This window comes from Phalacrocorax aristotelis, chromosome 5 (assembly GCF_949628215.1).
Source record: "Phalacrocorax aristotelis chromosome 5, bGulAri2.1, whole genome shotgun sequence".
Classification (NCBI taxonomy): domain Eukaryota; kingdom Metazoa; phylum Chordata; class Aves; order Suliformes; family Phalacrocoracidae; genus Phalacrocorax; species Phalacrocorax aristotelis.
Window position 1 is genome coordinate 2,116,250 of NC_134280.1, and position 27,554 is coordinate 2,143,803.

General features: G+C 40.8%; 1 protein-coding gene across 1 annotated transcript; it reads left to right on the forward strand.

The window, feature by feature from the left end:
• STAM2 (signal transducing adaptor molecule 2) lies at positions 1-27,554 on the forward strand. The gene is made up of 14 exons (XM_075092727.1): positions 1-148; positions 9,212-9,296; positions 12,232-12,307; positions 12,531-12,626; positions 15,441-15,587; positions 17,218-17,287; positions 18,009-18,195; positions 19,026-19,120; positions 19,857-19,939; positions 20,142-20,229; positions 21,046-21,100; positions 21,751-21,904; positions 23,419-23,588; positions 23,809-27,554. The coding sequence occupies exons 1-14, from the start codon at positions 109-111 to the stop codon at positions 24,038-24,040; spliced, it is 1,578 nt and encodes a 525-aa protein (XP_074948828.1). The 5' UTR covers positions 1-108; the 3' UTR covers positions 24,041-27,554.

Below are 27,554 nucleotides of genomic sequence, written 5' to 3' on the forward strand. Positions count from 1 at the left end.
GCGGCGGGGCGGCCTCGGGCGGGGGCCTGCCTGAGGCGGCGGTCGGGCGGCGGCGGGTCGGGCAGGGGACCGGGTGTCACGGCCTCGGGGCGGCCGGGGGCTGCCGAGATGCCGCTCTTCGCTTCCAACCCCTTCGAGCAGGACGTGGGTGAGCCAGCGGGACGGCGGGGCGCGGGCAGAGAGGCCGGGCGGCGGCGGCTGGGCCCGGCGGGCCGGTGTCTGCGGGGCGGCGGCCTCCCCCTCTCTCCTCTTCCTCCTCTTCCTCCCCGCGGCGGGCGCCGGGCTCCTGGCGGAGGAAGAGGAGCGACGGAACGGGGCCGGCCGGCGCTCCGGCGCGGCAGGCCGGGGCTCGCCTGGCCCCCGCGGCCCTCCGCAGCTTAAGGAAGGGTTTTGCGGCCAGTTCTTGCTGTAACTTCCGAAGTTTTACACCTGCGGCACGGCTGTGGGGTGCCCTGTCACCTCCAGCCCCCGCCTCACCGTGCTCGGTTCGTGAGGTTTCAGTGGAGCGAAGCGCAGTGCAGAGGTTGTCACTTGGGCATAGGACTCACGGGTGTAAACCAGCTCTTAACGTCAACAGGAACCCATTTTTATGGTTCTTTGGGTACCCGATACTGAGGCTTCGTCTGGAGGCTGACCTGGGAGCCCTGAGCCCGAGCTGACATTTCTTCCCGTTACAAAACCATGAGACAACTTTGGCTGGAGTTGGTGCCATCGACAGGACGAGGACTCAGTTGTTTTGTTTTGTGCTTCTGCTCTGCCTTGTGCTTTCTTGAGTGTCAAACTTGTTCAGTGTGTTGCTTTTTTAGGGTTTCTTTGGGCTTTTTTTTTTTTAAACAATGCCTAATCTGAATCGAACCACTGGAAAAGCAGTTAAATTAAGTTAGCTATCAGAGTCAGATTTGTTTCTTGTTCTACTGGAGTTCTAGGTAAGAGAAAAATTCAAAGCTCTTGGGATTTTTGTCGAGGCCAGGGATGTATACAGGTGGAAGAGGTGGTTGTGAGTGCTCGTGTTGCCACACTCTCTTTTTTCTCGCGTATAAGTTGTGCTGTGTTCTTAATGTGTCTGCAAAGTTCGTGTAATAAAATCATTCCCTTTCTTCTTCTCACAAACCATCATGAGACTTTTTAATGTTGACCTGTGACTGAAATGAAAGTAGAAACTTGCCACACCAGCTACGTATAGTCCAGTTATTTCAAATACCTTGTGAAGTTTTATGTGTGTTTTGCCAGACTTACCTTTCACATGGTCACAACTGATGTGTTTGCACAAGTGAGGGCTTTTTGATCTGGGGACTCTCACAGCTGTGCAGAAGGTCTTTGGCAAACCTCAATTCTTCAAGAACCTCAGGACTATAGCACTTCAAAAGTGGCAGCCTGTTCACCTGCGCTTTCTTAAATTTTGCCTTATATGTGCTGAGTGTAATTGTCTGCACTTATTACAGTTAAACAAGTGCAACAGAACAGGAACTTTGTAATTATTGAGGCTAAATCTTACAGTCCCTTGCCAGGAAAAATTTCTGTTTGCCATTAGGAGCTTTTTAAGAAGTTGTTGTTCTGTTGTAAATTAGACCATCCAGAATATCAAATTATCAGATGTGAATGGTCTGTCCTTTAACTGGCAGTATTGATGTGAGTGGTTTTTCATCTGTCAGGATTTAACTTTTTACATTTTCTTTTCTTTTTTTCATTTAAAAACTTAAAAAGATACCAGGAAAATAGTTGAGCCCAGTCGATGGCCTGATGCTGCTGGAAAGGAGAGATCCCTTTCCACATTCCCATTCACCCAGGTTTTGTGGTTTTTTTTTTTTTTTCTTTGATTCACCATTGAGCTGATTCAACTCTTTTTGGCAGAAAACCAACTTTCCAGAAGAAAGTATGTGGCTTGTGAGTTGGATCAGCTATAAAAGTGGTGAACTTGGAAGTTCGGTGACTTGAATCCGCTCCACAAAGGCTGTGAAATGGCAGTGAAAAGGAGGAGCAGGATACACTGCAGAGGTTACTGGGCAGAACAGGACCCCACTTTAGTTAGCAGCAAGCAATGAGGTTGATCCAGCTTGCTCTTTAGACCGTACGTTTAGTACTGATTTTTTTCTTGGGGCACCTCTAGAAAATGTAGATAAACACTCTTTTGAATTGCTGCAGCTGTGTTTGCATTCTCGGTTCTAAACCCATATGTCTGCCTTTCAGCAGAGCCGTGCAGAGTCTTAATTCCTTGGTGTCTGCTTTGGTTGCTTTGTATATAGTTGCAGTGTCGCAAGATTAACCTATGGAGGAGTGTTTCAGAGGATTGCGGTTTCTTTCATCTGTTTTTCTTATTGAGAGGATACCCCAAAACTTCTGTTCTTTAGACTGTTAGAAGCTTTTTAATTTCCTGTCTAAATCTGTTCCTAGTTTGTTCACATGCACTTGCTGTTTTCCCAGCGTTGTCCTTTCTCTCAAATAACCTTCATCTCTTAAGTAGCTGCTCCTTCAGTAGAGAACAAGCCTACTCCCTTTCATCTTTTGTTTAGTTAGCCTTCTTGCATAAGATTGTTGACGTGACCAATGGAGTAGGAAGTGTTTTTCTGTGTCATTTGACCGGCATCCAGAACTGTACACCACATCATGGATCGCTGGTGACTTGTGTGATAGCATTTCGTGTTTCCTCCTGCTTTGCTGAAACATTTACCTGGCAGGTTTCCTTCTGGGATTGTATTTGCCATTTTGTGGCTGCCTTACCATGGTAGCCTGGGTCCTCTTGTGCTAGAACTTGGCGTACTCGTCATCCTCCTCCTCTTGTTTCCAACCACTGAGAGCTTTGTTTCTAGGATAATCTTTTATAGACTCTGATTGTGTGAATTTGCTTTTTGTCCTACTGTTACCTTTTTCTACCTAATCCAGTCCTCAAGGGTTTAACTTTGCCCTTGCTTATGTTTTAGCCTTTCCTTTTATTGATGATACCTTCCGGCTTTCCGCCAGCTTCCCTATAAGACCCTTACCCTTGCTGTCAGTGTCAGACAGGATATATTATTAGTACTGATTTCAAGATCAATTTTTGAGGCATTTGAGGAGTACACTCTCCGTACCCTCATTAGAGCACCTTATATTAGATGTAGAGTGATCCAAGAACTGTAGCTAATAACTTGCACGTGGCGTCCTATGAAATGTTTCCCTGCAATCTGAACAGACAACTGATGTTAGATTTAGCCTTGGATAAGATGTCCTTGCCTAGAAGAGTAGCTGCTTTCTGTTACAATCCACCATGTTTCCCCTTCATTTCTCGGTTTGTAATAATTCTTCGACGTTTGGTCTAAAGTCTTGCAGATGTTTGAGGACAAGCTAATTGGGCTTTTTTTGGGTGTTTCTTTTTTTTTCTTGAAACGGAGGGACAATGTTTTTCCAGTCTTCAGTCCGTGGCTTTACCTCGATTTGATTAAAATTCCTAAATTCTGAGCCTGCAAATTTACAGCAATGCCTTCTCATTTTTTAGATTATTACCGGTCTGTTCTCCCATCCTGCCTTGATTATATTTATTTTATAGCCTAACTTTTTTGTTGTTTTTAATTATATTATGAGGGGTGTTTTGTTTTTGTTACATAATACGTGACTGTTAGGAAGTTTCGTTTTGGTGCTTTCCAGGCTCTGGAGTACAAGTCTCTGTTAATCCCTCCTTAGTCTTTTCAATGTTTTTCTTGTAGTTTGCAGATTGTTTGACAAACAGAATTGTTTGCTTTTCAGGTTTTTGGCCAATTGATTCAATGAAACAAAATGTCAGACTCACTTTTTAAGCAAAAACTGTCTCTCAGAAAGCCTTCTTGGTGAACTGGATTTACATTGCAAAAAGTTATTTTAATATTCCACTTTGATACCTTTTTTTTTTTTTTTTTAGAATCCAATATTCAGTGAGACATGTAGGGCCCTGGGACCATTGCAAGTAGGGCTTCCTTTTCAGCGAGGGCCAAGCGGGCTATGCAGTGTTACAGGAAATGCAAGTCATATGATTATAGCGTCATCGTGTCTATAGTCACTAATTAAACTAAAGCTAGAAATTTCTAATGTGGCTATACAAAGTTAAGGCAAACAAATGAAGGCATGTGGGATTAAATTTCTGGGTTTCATCCATGTGGTTCGACTTTATCTTCTGAAAAACAGCAGTCTAGAGCAGTCCTCAATTTATTTTTGTCTTTTGCTTTTCATATATGAACTCTGTTTTTACATACTTAGAATGGCTTTGTGGAAAGGTTGAAGTATTTATGTGTAGACAAGATTTTATTTCACATAGCTTCAGGAGGCAAATTAGTCTCTAGAAAATGTTTATTTTAGTGATCACCGTCTTTAGCAAATGCCATATCAAACTGGAAAGTTCTTTGTGCTAAATGAGTGCTTGAGTGCTTGTTTTCTCTCAGTTTCTAGCACAGAAATTGACACAGGTGGAAAAAAAGTTAAGTTCTAGTTTGTTTTTTTGTTTTAAAATGACATGTTACTTGGCATTGTTGGCAAGCATGGCTCAGGGGAATTCAGGACTGAAGTAGCAAAATATTTTGCAAGCTTGAAGGTCACGTGCTAGGCAGCATAGAGGTAAAGCAATCATCAGACCAGGATCGCTGGTTTTGCCGTGTAGGTGTCAAATGCTGATGCTGTATGGTAAATGGGATATAGATTTCTAGCAGAAGCGGTTGGTGAGAAATCTGTGTGTGTAACTGGCAATGTACTTTTGGTAGGAATCAGTGTGTCGTGTTGGGTACCTTGGCAGAGATTTCCACAGAACTTTTGGGGTGCCCGTGTCATGCCTGGGGCATTCTGGGGACTGCGAGGTCCCCGCAATTCCCTTTCTTTTCTTCCTTCCCATGTTTATATAGGTATTATAAGATTCCCCCAGTTGCTCATGTTGTTTTTCCTTGCTGCTTGCGATTGTGAGTATAGATAGAACCTAGATGTATCTGCAGAATTCTCAGCGTTGTATTAGAAGTGGGCTGTGTTCCTTTCGTATTTGCAAACCCAAGGGGTCCCAATGCTGATTGTGCCTTGCTGAAAAGGCAGCCGGCCTCAAGAGAGGTGCTGTACGAAGGCTGTGGGGTACAGAGGCTGCAAGCCCTGCGTGGTGTTTCCAGTCCTGTAAGAGGGAACGTGCTGTAGCCCACTTCATTATGAATGCAGGTCTTTGACGTTATGCCAGGGTCTTTGGAGACCAAGGACTTGATGCTTTGAAAAGATGTAAACAGGGATGCTTTTGAGGATTGCCATGTGCTGCCCAGTTGCAGTCCTCATAGTATGTTTTTTTTTCCTGTCTTTTGGTGTTGTTTCAGTGTGTTACCCATCCCTTTCTTGTGATAGAGGGGAAAAGCATGAGTGCAGTCAGGCTGGAAAGGGGGACGTTCAGCTTTCCTTTCAGATGCAGCAGTGCTTTTGGATGTTGTGTGCTAGAGGGAGGGTCCTGAAAAACTTGACTTTGGCATGCCGTGGTGAAGCATTACCTTTTTTTCTGGAAGAGCTGGTGACAATGTTTGAAGGCAGTAGCTTGACAAGCATTTCTTCTTTTGGCAGTAATATCAGTAAACACTTCCCATCCCCTTCCCAGCTGCTCATTTTAGTGCGATCTCCTCTCTTGTGTTGGCATAGTTTTTCATGCAGCTGCATGGCAAATCAGATCAGGGAACTGATCCAGTTAAAAGTGATTAATTGTGGTTTTTTAATTCTTTGTGGGTTTTTAAAAATATACCAAGCAGCAATAAAAAGAAGCATATTTTGCTTTTATCGTTATTTCTATTAAAATAAGCTCAAGTCTAGTGTTCCTTCATTAATTGGAGGACTACAGAATATAAATCATAGCTTTTTTTTTTTTAAAGTTTATATTCTCTTAGCACTTAAAATCTTGGAAAATGCATCCTCCCACATCTGTTTCTTCTGATCAAAGTCTGTGTCTTAGCATCTGTGAAGTAATTCTCCTTCAAGATTATTCTTCAGCTGGAGCTCATGTTAAGCAAAAAAACAGATGCTGTTAAATTTGTCACACTGGCAGGGAAGAAAACCTCAAAAGTTGTAAGAGTTTGCCATAGGGCAGCCTTCGTGTTGTCACCGGGACCGCATCTGCTCCTGGAACAGGCTGCATAGATACAAGAGAAGGGAGTTTGCATGCAATATGCCTCCGCGTATGAACGTGCTGGCTGGGGGAGAGGAGGAAAAGCAGGGGAGCTGTGAGTAAGTAGCACCAAGCACTGTGGTAGCTGTGCTGTTCTTCAAGGTGTGGAAGGTGTGGAGTTGACAACTCCGTGAAGCCTGGTAAACATTAAGCCTTCCCGTTGACAGTGGAAGCGTTGATCAGGGTAGCATGGGACATCCTCTGTCAGGGCAGGCAAAGCTGATTGTGATTTCCTGTAAGTGTCCTGAAAACGTTAATGTGTCCTTGGCAAGTGCTTTTGAGTCTTTTGTAGAGGACAAAAGCGACACCTGTGTCTATGTAACAAACACCAGAAAGGGAGGAGAGCTGTTGATGCGTCCCCAAAGGCAGGCTGGAGGAGCTGGAGTCCCACAGAGCTGCGCCGCTAGGCTTGATTTACCCTGTTCCTTCTCTGGCACTCTTTGTGGCGATCTTTTTATTCGGATCTACATGACATCAAGGACAAAGCCAGGTGCTTGGTTTCCCAGTGTTTACGCTGCAGGGTCAGTTTACAAGCTTGTGTTTGACTGGCTTGTAAACAGTCAAAGTAATTTTAAATTTCCTATGTATTTTGGTCCAAGTAACTATTTTGGTTTGTTTGCTGTGGTATTTTGGAAGAGGGTGCCTTTTAATAGCGAATCAGATAGGTGTGTCCTCTCAAAGCATCTTACATATATTTTGTGGATGCAGTTATCATTTTTACATAACTTATCCAAAAGTAACTTGCCTGATTTGATTTGTTTCCCATTTTAAAAGGATAGTAATGGAGGGAAGGAGAAGGAAGGGTAGGAAGAGGAAAGTTTGGAGGTCTGGGTTTGGGGTTTTGGAGCGTATGAAACGATAAACAAAGCTTACACGTATGGCAATATGTGTCTTGAGGCTTGCTTCACTAGTTGTACCCACCTGTACTGAAGTACCCCAGTGTCAGCTGAGCTTGCATCCTCCTGAGTCAGTAGGTTCTTCCAGGTCTCCACAAGGCCCAAATGCATTGTTGGTCACCGCTGTTGGTGGTGGTTTATGGTTCTGAAAACTCAGGTGCGAAACACAACCTCAGTTTTTCTTGGCTTCAATGCCTTTTTGTTGACCTACTGCTATTTCTTACTGCTTACTGCTCCCTCTTTGCTGGTGGAAGAGGGGGACTTGTGGAAAAAGGCATCCCTAAAATAGTCCAGGAATTTCAGAGGGGCAACAGGTTTCAGATCAGGGTGACGCCAGGTAGTGGGATTAAGTAATGTGCCCATTCTGTTTTTATAGGCATTGGTGCTATTTGTCACTGGAGGGCTGGCTTTATGTACACAACTGATGGCTGCTGTCATTTGATGAGATGGATTAATTTGACTGACAAGTTTTGATGGGAGGATTCACACCACCGGGGATGGAGACGTCCAAGGCGATGCTTTTAAAAAGCAGTTTTAGCTGGCAGAACTTCATAGGAAACACCAGGCTGAAGTTGTGTGCACCAAACATTGCCTTACGCTGTGCTTTTGTGATTGTTCAGTACTTAGGGTTCACATATCCAGGAAATGTGCATATGGGGCTTGTTTTGGTTTGCCTTTTTTTTTTTTTTAATGAATTGAATGTTTCAGTCTTCAAAATTGCAGGGGCTCATTTATTTTCAAGAATAAGCCAAGAATTTTTAGTATCCTGAAGATATTGATGTACGTAAAAGAAAATTTTAACAATTATCTCCTTTCTGGGTAATTTTTTGAGAAGATTGTGCTGTAGGAATGTGCTTTCAACCCAGTATTTGCTTCCCTTAAATAGTCTAAACTTGTGAAGGTAACCCATGGCCAGCATTACAAATCTCCATTCCTCCTTCTTAGTCTGCTTTTATGTCTGTAACAAGAGGTTTTTTAGGGGCACTGTTGGCTGCTATGCTTGCGTTTTCTGGGTGGAAGGCATTCTGCTGAGCTAGCCTGAGTATTGTTGCAACTTTTAACTGCAAAACTAAGTAGTGAAGCTGATTATCAGAGAAGATGCTTATTTGTGCACCTGAAATTGGGTTTATCTTGCGGTAGTGTTGCTGTCAGCAAACCTTGTGGTTTTGGAACAGCTGCTATCACAGAACACCATCACTTTAACAGGGAGTGACCATTATGTTCTGCTTTAATCTACTGAATAGTCTTTAAAATACTCATTCCCGGGGGATTTAGTGGCTTCTCTTACCAAAGTAGAATTCTGTAAAAGTACCGATCATGGTATCACCGTGATTATGAAGTGCATTCTGATGGGATTAACGTCAGACATAAAAATCTAAAAGCACTTATCTTTGAATTTAGTTAAAAAATTAAATTGGCAGGTTAAAATTAAATCCTGAGGCAGCAAGTGCAATGTATGAAATACTTATATTACGGTTTATAAACAGCAAATTTTGCATGTGATTAAAATAACATGGCTCTAATAAAAACTTAAAAAGGAAAGCACAAATAAATAAGGTTAAGCCTTATCAGTTAATACATAGAACGATATGGTGCAAATATGAATTTGGGATATGTTCTTTCAACAGAGCAGTCTGGTTTTTGTTGCCCCCCTCTGTGTTCTTTATTAATCTTTCCATGCCATTTATTTTTCTCAACACTTGCTGTGGTGTTCATATTTCCTAAAGAATCTAGCAGAAAAAGGTATTTTAATAAGTGTGTTGAATGAGGAGATGGCTTTCCTCTGGAGTCCAAAAGAGGTGGGTTTTTTCTCCATGGAACATCCATATGAAATATTTAATAGCATGCAAATGTTAGAAGACCTTGAGTAAACTCTAGCGCTATGACCTAAACCTGGAGTAACTAAACAAACTGTACAGAAGCAGTTTCTTTTTCATCGCTTACTGTTTTACACTTCAAGAGTTGTTTCTATTTTTGGATCTTGTAAATAATTATCATATCTGTTAGGCCAGTGCTGAAAACTGTACGTAACACTTCACAAGATAGCAAGAATTGACACTAATCTGTAGAAGACACTGCCTCTCAGTAGTTTGTATGTGGAGTCTTTTTTTTCCTGGTATGACCAAGGCAGCATTTGTTGACCAGAATCTCGACTTAATAGGGTATGACACTTAATCAATCTTGTTTTTCTTTATAGAAAAGGCTACAAATGAATATAATACCAGTGAGGACTGGGGTCTTATTATGGATATATGCGACAAAGTTGGAAGTACTCCTAATGGGTAAGCTGTACCTCAGCGTTACTACATGTGTTTTCATGTTCATGTGAAGAATACTGTTTCAGAGAGACGGTGTCTCAAAATGCTCAGCATAGTCAGCTATGCAAAAAGTGCTACCAATGTGACGCTTCTGCGAGCTCTACAAGTGTATGTATTTGGCTGTAAAATCCTTTGAAAGAAATGTTCCGACAGGATTTCTAGTAGATCAATGCCTGTACGCTGAGCACATTCCAATTTTATAGAGTTTAGCACAGTAGACCAAGTTATTCATATTTAATGGTCTTGCATAAATTTTGAGAAGCAACTGTGCCAGTAGGAAAAAGTGAACTAGTTTCTTTGCGGAAAACTATCTAGCTAGGACAGCTGGCCATTTATGATGAGGCATTGGTCTGTGTTTATTCATTAGGAGGAATGGGACTGATGGTGGAGAAAATGGGGGGAAAATGGGGATCAAAACACAGAACAATTTGAATCAGTTTAGCCTGAGCGGTAATACAGAAGCATAGTGGTAGTTCAGTGATCCTGTAATGGCCAAAGGTATTTGCTGAATTTTAAGGTAATCTTTTCTGAGTGATATGATGTTTTAAATTTTGAAGTAAGCCTGGATTAGTGCATAGGCTGAATTCTTACGTGACCTTAGAATTATTATTGATTACATATGTTTAAGATTATTATACCAAGAAAGTTCTTGTATTAATTACCTCCCACAGGGCATAACAGCACATCTATTCAATCTGGGAATCTTTAGTCCTTAAGAAAAAAAAGTGTGAAATATCCTTTGAGTCCTTTCTTAAAAATCTATTTTTTTTTAAATGCCAAAATACGTCTGTAGAGGGGGCTGGTTTAAATCTACTTGTTTTGGGGGAGATTGTAAAAAAATTTAAGGTTTTTTTTTGCAATTACACGTGCAAAATATATAACTATATATATAAAATATATAATTAAAGCTGAATATATATTTTTGTATGTGCAATAAAATCCTAAACTCTGCATCTTAAATGCCACTCCTGCTATCATATTTTACCTCAGTTTTGTGTAGGTTTCTTCCTTCCTGCCTTTCACTAAGACCCATCTTCTGAAAATAATAAATATTGTTGCCAACCCTTAAATAAACGCATAGCTTAACAGCAACTATGTTGCCTTTGTTGGATCGTTTCCATATTAACTATGACCAAACGCTCTCAATATTAGGACTAAAACTGTACTTCTCTGGCTGTGTGTGCATCAGCAAGGAACTCGGCACGATAGGGCTGGAGTAGTAAACCAGAGCGGTTGGGACTGAAGCCACTGCGTCCATCCAATTTGCAGCTCAGGGTGTTTGGGGGTTTTTTTTACCCCCTCCTTCAGAACAGGTTTAATCTTTTCTCCTAAACTTCATATCCACAGCAGCATTGGTGCAAATTTGTCTGCAGATCCTGTCGCTGGCTCTGACTCTTAACGGCTCCTTGAGAGGTTGGAACACATTTGGTGTGCAGAGAGGAGCTTCTGGCTTGGTTTCTTCCAAAAGGAAATTAATTTGCGTGCGCAAAACTCTACCGTGAACTAAATGTGCGACATGTGGGAATGATCAGAAAATTTGTTTTAAAACCAGAGTACTGCTCTAAGCCAAAATGTGAATATGGATGCAGTTTATTATCTTGTGTAATATATCGGTGTAAAGTCTTTCCCACTGCTGTACGCACAATACGTTGAAACAGACATCTTTTGAAACAAAACAAAACCTTGAAACAAACTTATTTTTTGTTAATGTTACCAGTGCAACAGTTTTGATTTCATTTCTGCACAGGCTCTTTTTTTTAAGCTTTGCTTAAGGTTGCAATTCCATGACAACTTTAAATTGACAGGAGAGAGAAATTGTGTTGAAGAGGTTTGTCAGATATTTCCTCTAGTGCCTTGTGCGATGGATTTCTGGTGAATCTGATCTTGGCAGCGATCTGGCTGAAAACTGACGTGCTCAGCCAGATTGGTCCTTGATCCAAGCACTTTATGACTGCTAAAGCCTCGGTCACAAAGAGCAGGGGACTGCACTGCTGTAGGAAGGGACGGTAGGTGTTTGGTCCACCACCTTCATCCATGGCTTTCACCTGTGCCTGCGTAAAGAGGCTGGGGAGCCAGAGCCTCAGTGGGGCAGAGCACGGGTTGTTTGAGCTGAGATTGCTAGGCGACGTGGAGAAATGCAGCCCTGTGGAGACATCGCTGTGCTTTGGTAATACAGCAGCACGAGTACACTGCAAGTGATCTTAGTTGTAAAGATACTGCATCAGCTCTTTATGTAGAGATTTCACGGTTTTAGGGCTTCAGAATAATAGAGTTAATGAAGCCTTACATATGCCTCAGCCCATGTAGCCGCTGTGTGTCTTTAATGCTCCTTTTAAGTATGAAACTCCTTAGTAGAGTAACATTTAGAGTGCTAGTCATTATTCTATACTTACCTCAGATTTTGCTGAAACAAATTATAAAATCTTTATATATCCTTGGTGTCTTGAAAATGGGATCCAAGAGCTGACAACCTGGGAGCATGATTTTTAAATGAAATCCATAGAGACCCTTTACAGTAGCCAGTAAAATAACCGAGTATTTAATCGTCATGGCTCCTCATCCTTTTTTAGATGGAGACATTTCTCTCATTGCTTATTTCAAATCCATTTTGTCAGCTTAATGGCAATTGCTCCCTTTATGGCCTGTCAGTAATTCTGTGGAAAATAATACAAAATGCCAGTGTAAAAATGGAGTCTGTTCCAATCCAGCACATGTATAAGAACAAACAAGTTGTTAAATGTTTTTTCCAGACTAGCTCTGAGAGAAGCTTAGGTTAGGTTACATTTCCTTCAATAGACCCAATTTTGTTTGCTTACCCAACTCGGGTGTCTGGGATTGTTCATTCCACAGATCATGTCAGTCACATTTATCACTAATAGTTTCTTTGTTCCTTTTTCAGTGCAAAGGATTGCCTTAAAGCCATCATGAAGAGAGTAAATCATAAAGTTCCCCATGTGGCTTTGCAAGCACTTACAGTGAGTAGGCTATCACTATTTTCAAACCCCTTTGTATTCTTTTAGGTAATGCAGCTATTAAATGTGTACTGATCAATTAATACCTTTGTATCTTTTCAGTAGGAGTCAGTCAGAGTGTGCGTGCTGACCAGAGGATTAAATTTGACTCTCTTTATGTATGCTTTTATTTTGGATTATTGTCATTGTTGTCATACCTTTTTCACAATTGTATTTCTGTTGTCAGCTTTTAGGAGCCTGTGTATCAAACTGTGGAAAAATATTTCACTTAGAAGTATGTTCTCGTGATTTTGCTAGTGAAGCTCGAGGTATAATAAATAAGGTAATTTTTTTATAACCTTATGTACTGGGGGAGAATTATTTTGGTAACTCCTTGGCTTTGTCTCAGCACAGCAAAGAATTGGCAAAACTAATGTTGCAGTTAATATGCATTTTCTAGTTTTGGTGCAATTGCAGGTCCTGCTGGCTTTGTCTTATCACTGAAATTCACGTGCTTTAATTTTTACTATGAAAATGTAATGTATTGAAGAACTGACAGGCTGATAATACCTACTCCAAATTTTACAAAATTAAATAAGCGATTTTAATTAAAATCCATGACTCTTCCTAGGCTCGATTAATTTGATAATGGTGAAGGCAGCTTTTCTTGCAGAGGGTTTTTATTTGGCTTGAATGAAATTCATGGGCTGAAATGCAAAGGGAAAACTGTGAGAAAGTTAAACTACGGTTTTACAAGGGAAAGGATAAAGTCTTCAGACAACTTAGTTTCTAGAGCTTCTCAGAATGCTGAATGAGGAGGTAATCAAGAAAGGAACATCTGAATGGTTAGGGTCAAGCAGCTGATGGGATCTAAATCTGGATGTAATGAATTGAATAAGCAGAATCAGCTTTCCCCTAATTACTGCTCCAGTTGAAGACAGAAAGGCTAATGGGTTAAAAACAAGTTAGTTTTCAAATATATGGGAGGCCTGGAATCATCAGAGGTGGAGCAAAGCAATTAAGGAAACTAATAAAATTGCTGGGAAGCAAAATGAGTTCACAGCTCTTCTGTTTCTTGCTTTGTATGGAAAAATAGGTCTTAAAGTCCTCCCCTTTGTTCTCATTAGCCATGGTCCATTCTGAAATAGAACATTGACCTTCATGGTCTGACAGCACTTGTGGACATAAAAACAAACCTTTAATCCCACTGAAGAATGGTCTACTGGAGCATAATTTATTTTGTTGTTGGGAAATACTTAAGTTTTACCCACGTCCCTGGCCCACTTGGAGGAATAATCTTCAGAGGGCAGATAAAATTGTACTCTCTCCCTTTTCTCCAAAAGCAAATTAGTTCAAACAAGTGTAACAAATGTGTTTGTGCTGATGCTGAGCCTACCAAGCTGCATCTCTTCTTTTGATTAAATGCATGCTTTAGCCCAAACTTGTCAACGCTCTTACTGTTCAGCATATGTCTACATGTGAGGCACAGGCTTATGATGATTTGAACTGCGCTCAAATGGGGAACCTTGGCCACGCACTGCATTTGTGTGGTCCCAGGCTCTTACCCAGACAAGCCAAGTGAAAGAGGTGTAGTGAGCCCAGCCGGCCCCAGAACCCTTATGCACCAGCAAGTATCCTGAGGTTAGTTTGGACGCTTTGGGTTCAAACTATAGTCTTTTCATGAACTGTTAACAAAACCAGAAAGTGCATGGGTCTGAAGTGCCTGAAGTGCTTTGGTCCATGTTTTACCATCGTGGTGTCGGCATGACCTTTGCATACATTAGCTGCTCTGTTGAAGAGTTGTTCTGTTTGCTCTGATCAATTTTTTAAGGCTATTACAGGATTACGAGCAGCAGCTGTTTAATGTGACTGAGGTATACTCCAAAGAGTATGCTTTCGCCATGCAGTAGAGTAATGCATGACTGACCTGCTTTTCTGAAGGTGGATTATCACTTTGGGTGAGGTTGTTAGCACATAAAATTTGCAGTGTTGAATGAAAAATCAGTGGTCCTATGTGGATTTAGGGTAGCTGTAAATCCTGTGGATGAGGGTGGAAGAAGGGGAGCTGTAGAGGCTCTTTCATGCAAGAGGCTAGAGAAGAATGTGGGAGCCAGAGGAATTGCAGGCAGAGTGTGAACTCAGTCTTGCTTTGTCCCCACTGCAAGCAAATACCTTCCTTAACCAGACTGTCCCCTGCACCTCAGCTCCGAATTCAGGAGCTAATAGCAGAAACTGTCCCATGAGCTGGGTGGCATTGTACGTAATGCATAATGTGTAGTCCCTTTTTGTGAGAGGATCTGGATCAAGGAGACATACATATGTATGTATATACAGAGACAGTACAAAGATCATTTTTAGGTGAGATTCTATCACCTGAGAAGTCAGCAGGGATAAACGTGTTCTGGCATCTGAGGAGAAGACAGCAGAGGTCATAAAGGGTATTACATAAAAGGGGTATTGTCTTGTGGGGAAAGACAGCATCTTACGTTAGGCCAACTTATGTGGCTGGGAAGGGAATAACAATGCAAATCAGAAGTAATTAATAGAAAACTGAGGTAAAATGGAGGGTAACTAATGTAGAGGTGCAGAAAAGTGGTGTGGTAGGTGTGATAGATCGCTTGTATTTCTTCAAAACTATTGCGGTGGAAACATGGCCAACATCTGGAAAGTCAAAAAGTTTGTCTTTTTCCTTAACCACTCCTTAAACACCTAAAATTAACCGTAATAAAATAATAGCAGTATGGGTAGGTGAGCTGCCTGTAAGATCTAAGCTTTGGCCGTGCAAGAGAATTTGCCTCAGAGGATTGCTGTAAGGGTTGAAGGAGTCCTGATTTAAAATAACCAGTTGTTTGGTAGAATCAGGGAAGTCTGAACTACCTGCAGCTTGTTGCTGGATGGCAGTAATGGTGTTGGAAAGAGCCGTGCCAGCTTTCCCATGAAAGGGTGGTGGTCTAGAAGCGAAGCATGCTATCTGTAATATCAGAGTCATTGTATAAAAGACCATGTGTTCTGGGCTCTCTTTTTCCAAATTTTCTTAATCCAGACAATTATTAATTATTAAGGATATTTATAGTAAAATGATTTGGGGAACAGAGTTTTACCAAGAGGGAACAACTGTTTCTGTTCATTTTGAAGTACCTGCAATTTTGTCTTCTAGGCTCATCCGAAAGTATGTGAAAAGCTAAAAACTCTAATGGTGGAGTGGTCGGAAGAATTTCAGAAAGACCCACAGTGTAGCTTGATATCTGCAACTATTAAATCTTTAAAAGAAGAAGGTGTAACTTTTCCTGCAGCTGGTTCGCAGGTACTGTTAAGTTCCTCATTCCTGGCAGCAAACAAAATGAGAAGCTGTCCAAATGAGACCTTTTGTGCTTTCCATCAGAGGAGAGTAGGATCCTTGTTTTAGTTTGGTTGCCTCCACATGCTGAGGTTCACTTCTCTTCATTCTGCTTTTTTATGTCCTTGCCTTCCTAAGAAAATTAAGAACAGAGTAAAGGCTATTTCATGATGCCCTTATGAGGTGTTTCATTTTATACCCTTCTTTTCTTCCGATCATTTTTAGAGCTTCATTGAGCTGTCACCACCTTAAATTGAAGCAATTCTACACCCACACTTTGTACTCGGTGTTTTATGGTTCTAATTGCTGACTTGGAGCACATACCTTCGGTTTTCTTCAGTGTCTCACAAAACAAAGGGCGATATCTGCAATTGAGACATTTTTGAAGATGCTCTGTGCTGTGCTTTCCTTTTCCGAGTCCCCGTTTCTCGTTTGTGCAGTTACCTGTCCATGTCAGGAATTGTCCTAGCCCTGCAGTAGGTGCGGTGCTCCAATCCCTAACCTCACCCTTTGTATTTTACTGCTGCTGGTGTATTCTGTCTAATCGTCTAGCTGGCAGATATGATGGCAGGTGGTGGGATTTTTTTTCCCCCCACACTTTATTATTGATGATTCTAAGTATTTTCATGTTAATTGCGAGTCAGGTGAAGATCAGTCCTGAAAATTAGAACAAGAGCTTCTATTACCTATTCCTTACATGAAGTTTACTTTGCTCTGTATTAAACAGAGGTTGGTTTCTTTTTTTTTTAGTTTTACAATCTTTCCTTCCTCCACAAAGATGTTTTCACTCCTAAATGTAGGATATGTGTTAAAACATATGGCAGAAGCATGGAAGATCTAGAGTACTGGCAATCAGTTATGCCTCCTTTCCTACAAATACATATAAAACGACATCTTGATGTTTCTACCTCATACGCTACGCTTCAAACAAGCAAAGCTGAGGTTTATTAGTATTTGGTACGCTTTTCCAGAATTGTTTTCTAGGACCATTGAAAAGTCCTAGACACAGCTAGTGTCTGAAATGAGGTTTGCGCGGGAAGACTTCCTTGTCGGAATGAAAACTCTAAGTCTGATTTCACTGTGCTGTTGTGAAGACTCGTATTATTTAATTCAGCAGCCTCCAATTCCGTGTACGTTTGCTCTTCCTTCCTGTTGTCCCACCAGCAGAGAGGGAGGGTGGCTCTTTGATCTCACATGGAGAGAGATCTACCTTTTCAGCAAGTCCGGCTGCTGCTTAATAACCCATGTCTTTGCAGGCGTAGAACTCCAAAGAGCTTTTCTTCCCGTTTGAGGGGAAGGGTGGAAGACAAAGGTGGAAAGGGCAGTCATTAAAATACTTATTTAAATGAGATAAGTTATTTAAATTAGATCTGTTCATTTATTTTACTTTGTTCCTTGCTGAAAACAAAATGAAACCTGGCTGACATTCTGAAGAGTAATATTTTTTTTCTTCTAGAAGGTCATTTTGATTCAGTGACAAAATACTACAGTAAGGCAGCTAACCAGGAACAACCTCTTACTAATTTTTTTAAGTATATCATAGAACTTTCTTTTTCCTTTGTAGCCCGAACTTATTCTGTTGTTAATGCATTTGCAGGCTACCACAAATGCTGCTAAGAATGGTTCATCGTCAAGTAAAAACAAAGAAGATGAAGATATAGCTAAAGGTAAATTGCTAGTCACAGCCTTGGGTTAGGCTTGTGCTCTAGCAGTCTTGTTAAAATGCATGGAAATCGGAAGTTGAATTCTCTTCTGCTGCAGAGAATTCAAAGCAAGGGCACAGCAGGTTGGGAATTAATATTCTAGGTCATTCAAGGTGTTTTCCTCGTGGATGAGGATTGGGGTCAGATATATTCTTCCCCATCACATAGCCGTTACATTGTTTGGTGACTGCTTTCTCTCCAGAGAGCTTGGGCTTTTCCCTTCTGTACCCATGTGTTTTATTTTAGCTTTCATCTTGATGTTTAAAAAAAAATATCAGAACACTTAAATGTTTTATTCTTTCTCCTCTTTGTAGGATGTAGTTATTGTTGTTGAGGTGTCATAGTGAAGAATTTATCAGTATTTCTGATCATGCTAATGACACTACTCGCATTAGTAGTGCGTGCGCTGCTTCAAGTAGTGGCCTGTACCATGAAAATCACAGGTTTTTTTAAAATGTTGCATAACTTGTCTGTGATTGTCTTGTCTTTTAATCCTCTTGCAAGGCAGAGCAAAGCTGTTGAAACACGGGTAGTAGTTTGGAGCAAAGATTTTAAACTTAAAATATTGGAGAAGCAGATACAGACATGTTTATAATATAACAAATATTTTTTATTAGGTAAGCAAACTGCCTCTGTATACAGGGATAAAATACACAAATGTTTTTTTTCCCTCTCCTAATTGTAGCTATCGAATTGTCTTTGCAAGAGCAGAAACAGCAACAAATGGACACTAAATCCTTGTACCCATCTGCAGAAATTCAGCAAAACAATCAGAACTCGAGGAAGGTGCGAGCTCTGTATGACTTTGAAGCCGTCGAGGACAATGAGCTCACCTTTAAAAGTGGAGAAATTATTTTTGTTTTGGATGACAGGTATCATGTATACTCATATGAAGGTGCCTTTGTTCCAAAACTGTTTTCATAGGGTATCAGTTTTTTCCTCTGATGCATTTTCCCCACAGAAATGTATATTGTCACTCTGGCCTCCCTCAGATCCCTTTATCTTCCCGTATTCTTTCCATACCCCAGGTTTTTGACCTCAAGTCACTTCTGATGCAGGGAGAGCCTCACTGTATTACATTGGGTAGTTCGAGCTGTGGTGTAGGTCCGATTTGTTTGTAGTTGGCTATAACATATGTCATAAGAATATACATATGCATCACAGCACTAAATTCCAGCTACTTCCAGAAATGGTTAAATCTCTGGCTATCAAGCATCACATTTGCTAAGAATAAAACTGAAGAAAAAATACTTCAGATCATTATTGTTGGTGTTGCCGTTGCCCCAATGGTAGCTAAGAAGCAGAACTTCTTCCCTGTTAATGCTGTTCTAATTTAATAGACTGTGACAGATCAATTAGTTAGTCCCCGCTTGTGTACTTCTTGTAAACTTTTAGATGAAGCTGTAATGGGCTATCATCTAACCAAGCTGAAGAATTGAAGAGTTGTGTTGAATTTTGAGCGATTGCTGCTGAATGAGTTTTACTTCCCCCGACCCCTCCTTTTCTCCTCCCCACCCATCTGCCCCAGCTCCTGTCTTTGACTTTGTTGCTGATCTCTGCAAATGTTCTCCTTGGCCTTTGCTATGGGATACGCAGGGTAACGGTGAATTGCGTATCACAGGTTTTCTGTCAAAAGCCCAGAATCTGTTGCTGACGCTAGCGTTAATGTTCAGAGTTTTGTAATACATCTTTATTTCCCCAGTGACACCAATTGGTGGAAAGGTGAAAATCATAGAGGAGTAGGACTGTTTCCATCCAATTTTGTGACTTCTGACTTAAATGTGGAACCTGAGGCAGGTAAGTCTAGCTACTGAAAACTGTCAGATTATTTTAAAATGGGGGGCTTATGGTGGAACTGCTAATTAGCCCATCAGCAAAATAATTTCCTGAAATCAGCCCAAGGAATGAATTCAGGAAGAAATCCTGCCCTTGTTTCAAACACGCAAGCAAGCATATGCCACTGCTGTAGCTCACTTCAACGATTTCTATCTTCTGATTCTCTTCTGTTACCTTTTTCCTGTTACAGAAATTCAGTTCAACTTACCATAATTGTTTGTCAGTAACGTATTACGTATGAATCCAGTAACTTGCCATTTAAAATGTCAAACTCTCTTTTGAGGCATCAGACCTAGTATGGAATAACATTCATACCCGTGTCAGTGGTTTGTAAGAATCACACTGTTGGCTTTATTCATGCTCATGATACCAAAATAGATCTTAACACTTACGACTTGGCTGCAAGTAACTGTACGTGTGTTGGAGGTGGTTTTAGATGCTAATATGACTCAAGAGTCTTTCCCTTGCTGGGCCTGGGTTCATAATCATGCTGACAGCCCAAAGGAAGCAGCTTGTTGGAACGTTTTCTAGGCAAACCCATTCTCCTTTCTCCAGCAGCTAGGTGCATCACTGCTTAAAGTACTTACTCAGAGTTCTCTCTCATATAAAGATCTGATAGCAAGCAAGGGGAAAATGTGTGTTTTAAGTTAGCATAATAACACAGCTGCAGAAAAGAAACTAATGTTTGTTCTTTCAGCAACTGTGGATAAAAATTCTGTTCCTGAGGATACGACAGAAGAAATTAAGAAAGCAGAACCTGAGCCAGTTTATATAGACGAGGTATGCAGTCACTTTCAATACAAAAAATGGCTGGGATTTTAACATTGGTTGGAACATTCTTTTGTTGCTGAATGTCAGCAGATAATTCTTTTGATATCAAGAACTTTTTTTTTAATCTGAAAATTGTTTTAATTATAGAGACTGTTTTAGTCTCTGCCATGCTTCAGCCATAACTGTTCTTAACCTTCTCTTCACCTTTCAGGATAAAATGGATAAAACACTGCAGGTGCTTCAGAGTATAGATCCTACAGATTTAAAGCTTGATTCGCCAGATCTTCTAGACTCAGAAGGTACTTTGAGCGCTAAGTTAGCTAGTTTTTGTATTCTCACAATTACTTCTTGTGGATTGAGCTGGTAATTCTTTGCATTTATTTTAAGCTTAGAGAAACCGTGGTCTGTACTAATGGTGGGCTGTAGAATAGCCTGTTTCACAGTGGGAGCGTGCAGCTCTATGTATAACTCTAAATTTCTTAATAGTTGCCAAGCCAACTCTGTGTTTAGCAGAGTAATTTGCATAGCTCCCAGCTAGTGTACAATGCCTGATGTTTGCAAGATCCAGTCGCCTATCAAAACTCTGCTTGGAATAAGCAATTCATTTTGTGTCAAAATTTCTCCAAAATACCGCTGGCTAGAAGGGGAGAGGACGCGCAGTTCACTTAAGAGGCAGTTAATTCAAGGTGTGTAATAGCAACTGAGCGTACCTCAAAAAAGGAGTCTTCCTAGAATGGAAGAAGGGAAGGTGAAGGAAGCTCTGCAGTGCAGCAGATCGAGGTGGATCCGTAGGCAGTCCAGGTTTGATATTCCAGTAGGAGATGAAAGTCACAGGCCTTGCGCAGTGCGAGCAGAAATGCAGAATTTCGCATGTTTTTCCTCGGTAGCCTTTTGTTTGAGAGGGTAGAGGGAAAGAGGAGAGAGGATGACAAAGCAGAGTAGCCAAAGTATTTTTCCTGTCTGTCTGGGCTGGAAGAACAGGACACACATGATAACTCGGTGCACTCTCCAGTTTCCTACGCTATTTTAGTGTACTTGGCTAAAGTCAGTTTTGGCTGCATTTAAACTTTTAATTGTGCCAGACATTAACTACCTTGACGCTTTTGTTTCCACAGATATTTGTCAACAGATGGGTCCAATGATAGACGAAAAACTAGAAGAGATCGATAGGTGAGCCAGAACGTAGCTTCTGTGTTATTTACTGTGATTCGCTTCAAATTGTACAGTTGTATTTTTTTCTGATACTTTTTTTCATCTCCCAAGTAGAAAGTCTTGGAAGAAAGAAATTTTGATAATTCTACCTTTATTTTTTTAACACTGAGCTACCGAAGTCCCAGTGGGCCCACTAAGATTTGATTGCTGATCTCCAGAACTTACTGCATACGTTACTGCGTGCATTTTATAGTAGCACTTCTTGTCTGTAGCCGTTTGCAATCTGTCTAGAGCTTGGGAATTTCAGTCTGCTGCTGACTGTCCTCCATGACAGGAAAATCTATTCAGTGATACTTCACCCTTTCCTCTCAGACTCCTAGGGATATTTGAGGGTGAAAAGAAAAGCGAACTAATACCTGTGGAGGTGCTTGCCTTATTGCAGCTAGGGAAGGATAGCTGTTCACCACTTGGACTCTCCTTCCAGTCCCATGGGTGTAAGAAACAGAATGGCAATTTTACAATATAGATGTGTAAGAAATTGGCCATTGACCTTTTAAGGGTTTTTTTCTTGCATATGCAAAACTGTTTAATGAACCACACTTCTTTCATACTGTCTAAGATTAGGTGTTTGAGAGACTTAGTGTTTGCATGTATTTGTTTTGAAACAGAAAGCATTCAGAATTATCTGAATTGAACGTGAAAGTTCTAGAAGCTTTGGAGCTCTATAACAAACTGATGAATGAAACACCGATGTATTCAGCCTACTCAAAACTCCACCATCCTGCACAATACCCACCTACATCTTCTGGTGTTTCGGTGCAGGTCAGTACTCCTTTCTGCAAATAGAGACTTTCCTAATATAGATTTCTATTTAAAGAGATGACAGCAGAAATAAAGTGTATGCTTTCCTGCTAGCCTACGAACAACCTGACATTGCCTGGTGACTTTTTAGAGCCTTCAGAATAAAACACCACTTAGGCAGTACAACAGGGTACTTCAGTTTGCAGTTACCTGCTTGTACAATAAGGTGTAGCTGTTAATTTCGCTCTGCTTAACAGAAGGATGCCATATTGGAAATGCCAACAGATTCCTCCGTGATTAATTTTTTTACAGTTAAAATAGTGTGTTTCAGCAGCTTGGTGGGTATTCTTGCTGTGAGTCATGTCCTCAGTCTTAAAGTAAAATGTTACCTTGTTATCTAATAGCGGGGATGGGAGTGAACTTTAATATTAGCGCATTTAGCACAAGTGCAGTGTACTTTTTCTAAATATAGAAACACTAGTCTGGTTTTAGCTCTCTTTTTTTTGCCTTAAGAAATGAACGTGTTGTATCGGGGTGTGGTCGTTCAAAACCATCATACAGTGTCTCTAATGCGCCATATTGGTGTCTTAAGAAAATAAAAATGGTGGAGAAAGAGAGATTTTCTTAAAGATCCTTTTTGGAGAAAGCATAGAATGAGTGTTTTTACTTTAAGTGAATTTTACTTTAATGTTAATTGTTCAGTGGGAAAAGAATAGTTGCCATAGCAACCGCTAGATCTGAAAATATGTCAGTTAAAAGTCATTCCATGTCGCTAACTGCTGGTAGCGACGGAAAATTCATTATATTTGGAGGTTGAAAAGTAATTTGAGCCAAAAGGCAACTGGAGTTTACTGTTTCTTCCAAGATGCATGCTTCTTCCAGCGGTGAAAAATACAAGGTAACGCTAACCATGCTGAGCTTAGCGCAAAACCCATGAGCAGCGTAGACTTCTGTAGACTAAGCATGTCGTACCACCTGTTCTATCTGAATTTTGAGTAAAGGCTTGCGTTATCTTAAACCAGAAATAGAAGGAAATGAAGTTTTTGCTTTCCTTTTGTGTTATAGTCTTAATATTCTTATGGTTTAATTTCCAAAAGGTGTTAAATAACAAATCTCATATGGTGCCCATCTTCCTACTCAACTCTATGCATCAAAATATGTAAGGATGGAACATTTTAAAGACAAGGCAAATTAGAGAGAAAGAAATAAGGTTTCTGGGAGGGGCGGAGGTCTTGCACGTGATACAAAAGGTGGTTCTTTCAGGTATTAAGCACTGACCTTGTTGGCAGTGTAATTCTGAAAGAAGTATCTGCCCATGAAACACAGGACGCCTGTTTAAAACGTGTTATGAGAAGTTACATGTTTTGGTTTTAGAATTTTGTTGGAAAGATGAATTGATGCTCATTCAGCCTTTGAACCCTAACGTATTTGTTCATCATGGTGGTATTCAGTGCCACATTTGCTGCTGCTTAATTGAAAATAAAAGGTGTGCAATGGTTTGTTGATGGGGTTTTTTTGGTGTTTTTCATTTACAGTCATATCCCGTACAGCCACCTAGTGGAAACTACATGATCCAGGGTGTTCACCAAGTCACCATTTCCCCAGGGTATAGCCTAGGACCGGATCAGATGGGGCAGCTGAGGTCTCTGCCTCAGAATATAAATTCTTCTGGAGCAACTCAGCCAGCTCAAGCTGCCTATTTAAGGTACCGCTTCTGCACACTGTTAAATCGCCTTCTTCCTTTGCTACTTTGTCTAGAGGTTGTGTGTTCTTGGTATATCGACAGTGACACGTAATACCGGTCTTGATCGCTTTGAAAATACACAGGTGGCTTTTGGACTAAGCAGTATTCTTATTTGCGAATCTGCTTGTCAGATGAATAGACATGAACTTGTCGGAGTTAGATTTGGTTTGTCTTGTTACAGCCCAGGACCAGATTCTGTGTTAAACCAGACGTACGTGAACCAGAACGCCGGCCTTGCGTCAGCCGCCAGCACAGCCGCTTACACCCAGCAGCAGATGGCAATGTCGGTGGATATGTCGGCTTACCAGAACAGCACATCGAGTTTGCCTCAAGGACCAGGTTATCCCGTGGCAGTTCCCGCTCATTCCGTTCTACAGCAACAAACAAATTACCATCAACAGCCTCTCCTTTAAAAACAAACCGGCTCGTGTCTCTGAATTAATGAATAAAGGTTGCCTGACCTCATTATTTTTGAGTACCTGTCACGGATATCAAAATACCTTTTCCTTTTTAAATAACCCGACTTGCTACATTAGGGTGATGCAGGCTAAAAATATGCATCGGATCTGATTGTTAAGCGTTTGCATAAAGATAGCCGGAACTAGATTAGCTGATGGTTTTAAATAATTTCAGATTACTTTGAGCCCTTATTTCAGTGGTTGCAAGAAACACCGCTTCTGAACCTTAAAAGATTGTCCAGAAATAATTTTCTTTTAAACGTGTTTATGAAAACTTGAGGATGTTTAATTATTGTTACGCATTGCTCTCGTTACGCATTGCCTCCTCTGGTTTCTTACTATGATCTATCCCAGTGGCTTTAGAGAATCTCTGCAGATTCAGAGACCACCTCTCTGCGCTGCTGTAGCGAGCTTTACAATGCGATAACGCGCTGCATAACTGGAACAACCGCATGAGTTCAGCAGAGGAGAGCTGGAAGAGAAAATGATCTGATATTGTGATGGTGAGGACCATGTACCTACAGAAATATGAGAAATGGGATTTTTTTACAGTGCTGACTATTAGATTTTGGGAAATGGCAGAGAACTTCTGATGTGTTCTGCTTGAAGAAAGCAGGTGGGGTTTTGCTAGAAGTCGCTGGTGTCTTTTGGCAGAGGCGGTGCTGCGAGCACGAGCAGGCAAGGGATGCTCCCGGCTGACAGGCTGGGCACTCTGGATACAAGGTGCTGAGCCAGGAACATGTACAGAATCTCTTTTCTTTTCCTTTTTGGATGTATTTAGAAGTGAAGGAGGGTTGTAGTTCCTTGTGGTAAAGGAAAGGCTTGAGAATGTTTGAAGCTTAAGACTGTGAGAATCCGCCTTGCTCCCTTTCCAGTGGGGAGCCGAGTGGAACATGATTCGTCTTTACGGGACCAGGGGGTTCTTGCCTCTCTTGGATTTCCTCTCTCTGCCGCCATTTCCATGTCTCGATAAACGCCGATTACAGTCAGAGAAACTCTTGAACCGTTTGAAAAAGCTGTATTCAACACACAGGCTGTGCAGGCAGAATACACGTGCTTTGTGGGTGGGATTGCGCTCCTCGTTTAATACAAGGAGCGGCTGCATATTGAAAATGACAGGCGTGACTTGAGAAAAGGAATTGCCTTGGAACGGTGGCAGCGTAGCACTTGGCGGCTGAGAAAAGAAATCTAAGAATTTCTTCCCTGATGCACTTTTTTAATGGGTGGGGTTTGTACAAGGGGAGCAGATGAGCTGAATTAGCTTTCAGGAATGTGGGATTTCTTTCTGCTATTGTTTCAACCTCTGGAAAAAAAAAAAAAAAATCACTTTTCTCCTCCTATTTACCTACTCACTTTAGCATAGTCATATTTGTACCTATTTTAACAATTTGATGGTGAGTAATAACCTTTAGCTTGGGAAAATAATGGAAGCAGATCACTGATAAAATCAACTTGATTAAATGCACAAAACTCCCAAATGTCTGAATAAGTCCGTTTTGGTGTATAAATTTTCTACCAAACGAGAGCTATCGGACTGTTGTTGGGTCAAAAGCCACCTTCACTCAGTGCCACCTCCATTTCTTTTGCGTTTGATTTAATTACTTAGTACCATGGCCTTCTGCATTCGCAGCCTCGTGCTTATGCAGTGAGGTATTTGCTACCTGCTCCTGAAATCATTTTTTAATTTAAATTTGTGCAATTGGAAGGAAGCTTCTGTCTTTCTTTTTGACGTGACTTTACGTTGTCTTTATCCTTCCCCTTGAAGTAGTTCAGTATAAATAACACGCATGGCAATACTGAAGTATTTTGATAACTCGTTCCTTGTGTTCTTTAAGAGTAAGGATTAATTTCAATGCTGCTGTTCAAAATTCTTATTGTTTGGAGATTATAATTTTTTTGGGTAGGAGTTTCCTTTGTTCCAAGTTGGTGTGTAGTCAATCTGAACCTTGCTCTCATTTCTATAGATTCTCCGTGTTTGTTAGTAGATTGAGATTAAGGTAGTTATTTTAATTAGATTCAAAACTTTGGTCCAGCAGAAATCTTGAACATCTTAAATTGAGACAGCTAGGCAGATGTGATTTGATTGTGTTCACTTAATCATGAACTATAAATGACGTGTATATACTCATTTGTCTGAGGTTTTCTACACAGCCACATACATGCGTACTGTTAAAGCCTGAAATTTTATAAAAGCAGGATTTGTCCTTCTGTCGTCTCTTTTCTTCCTAATTCTGTGATATGCAATTTGTAGATAGTGTAAAATAATTTAATTATTAAAACAGTCTATTTAGAGGGTTTTGGTGTTAATAGGATCTGTATTTCCTCTTCATACTTCTTTACATTATCATATTTATTTTTAAGGCCTGATTGTAACTGAACATGCTGCCAAAGGATTTCTCTAACTTCAGATTTCTACATTAGGTTTCTACCTGCTGTTTTATATCAGGAATCAAGGGTAGATAACGTCTGCTTTTTCATATAAACTCTTACTGGTTAACATAGGAATTTGTGCAACTTTATAATGAGAATTTTATTGTAATATATTTGTTTCATGGGTGTTGAAAATATCAGTGCTAGAGAAATTTTCTTCTAGTATGAGTTTGCAACCTATTATGTCTAAGTTATAGTCAGCTGACAGCAACAATTGAATTTGTCTGTAATATCACCGTGCAGAGACGTGTTTGGGGAAACCACGGTCTTCCGTCCCGCCTCGATGTGAGAAATGCATTGCCTGTTGTTTTAATTTGGTACAGAAATGACAATGTTAAAAAATCAGATTGTTTCCGTAACAAGTAAACCTTAAAAGCAATGTTCCGTGTTCGTTTTACTTCAGGTTTTGTTCGTGGACTTGTGGAACAGTGTTAAGTCTTTTGCAGGCTGTCCTTCAGAGAGGAGAGCTGAGTGGGACGTGGCTGCGGCTGCAATCTCTTACAGGAATTATTTTCTGATAGGAAGATGGGTTTTTTTTTCTTATTTTTATCTATGCATTTTCTAAGAAATAATAGGCACTACTCTTGCTTACATTGAACACTGTGATGGATCTGTTGAATGAACGAATAATGTTTTAGAATTCATGGCTCTTCCCAGTTAAATTTTACATCAAGCTGACTGAAACTGTTTTGAATTGGTGAAAATGAGAAATGAAGGAAAGGAACTAGAGCTGGGGCAGGTTCTGAGCACGCCCGAGGTTTGGCAGCTCCCTTCGGCGGCACTGTCACGCCTTCGGTCGGCTGCCAACGGAGGGCACGCCTGAACGTGGGATTCAGACCAAGGCTCTGCTGCTGTTGTGTCTGGGGTCTGAGGTGGATGTGTACTGGTCAACAGAGGTATCGCGGTTCTTACAGAAAATCATCTTAAAGAGTTTGCAGTGTTGAGAAGAGGGGATCTGTTTAATTGGAATATCCGTTTGGCCTCCTGTCCGCAATATGTGTGCGTTGCCTTGTGTGAATAAAACAAAGTTTGTTTAACA

Excerpts from the sequence above, each read along its gene's own strand:
- STAM2 (XM_075092727.1), top strand. The coding sequence starts at position 109 with ATGCCGCTCTTCGCTTCCAACCCCTTCGAGCAGGACGTGG. Across the intron at positions 9,297-12,231 it reads GTTGGAAGTACTCCTAATGG|TGCAAAGGATTGCCTTAAAG; the intron begins GTAAGCTGTACC and ends TTCCTTTTTCAG. Across the intron at positions 19,940-20,141 it reads AGCCAGTTTATATAGACGAG|GATAAAATGGATAAAACACT; the intron begins GTATGCAGTCAC and ends TTCACCTTTCAG.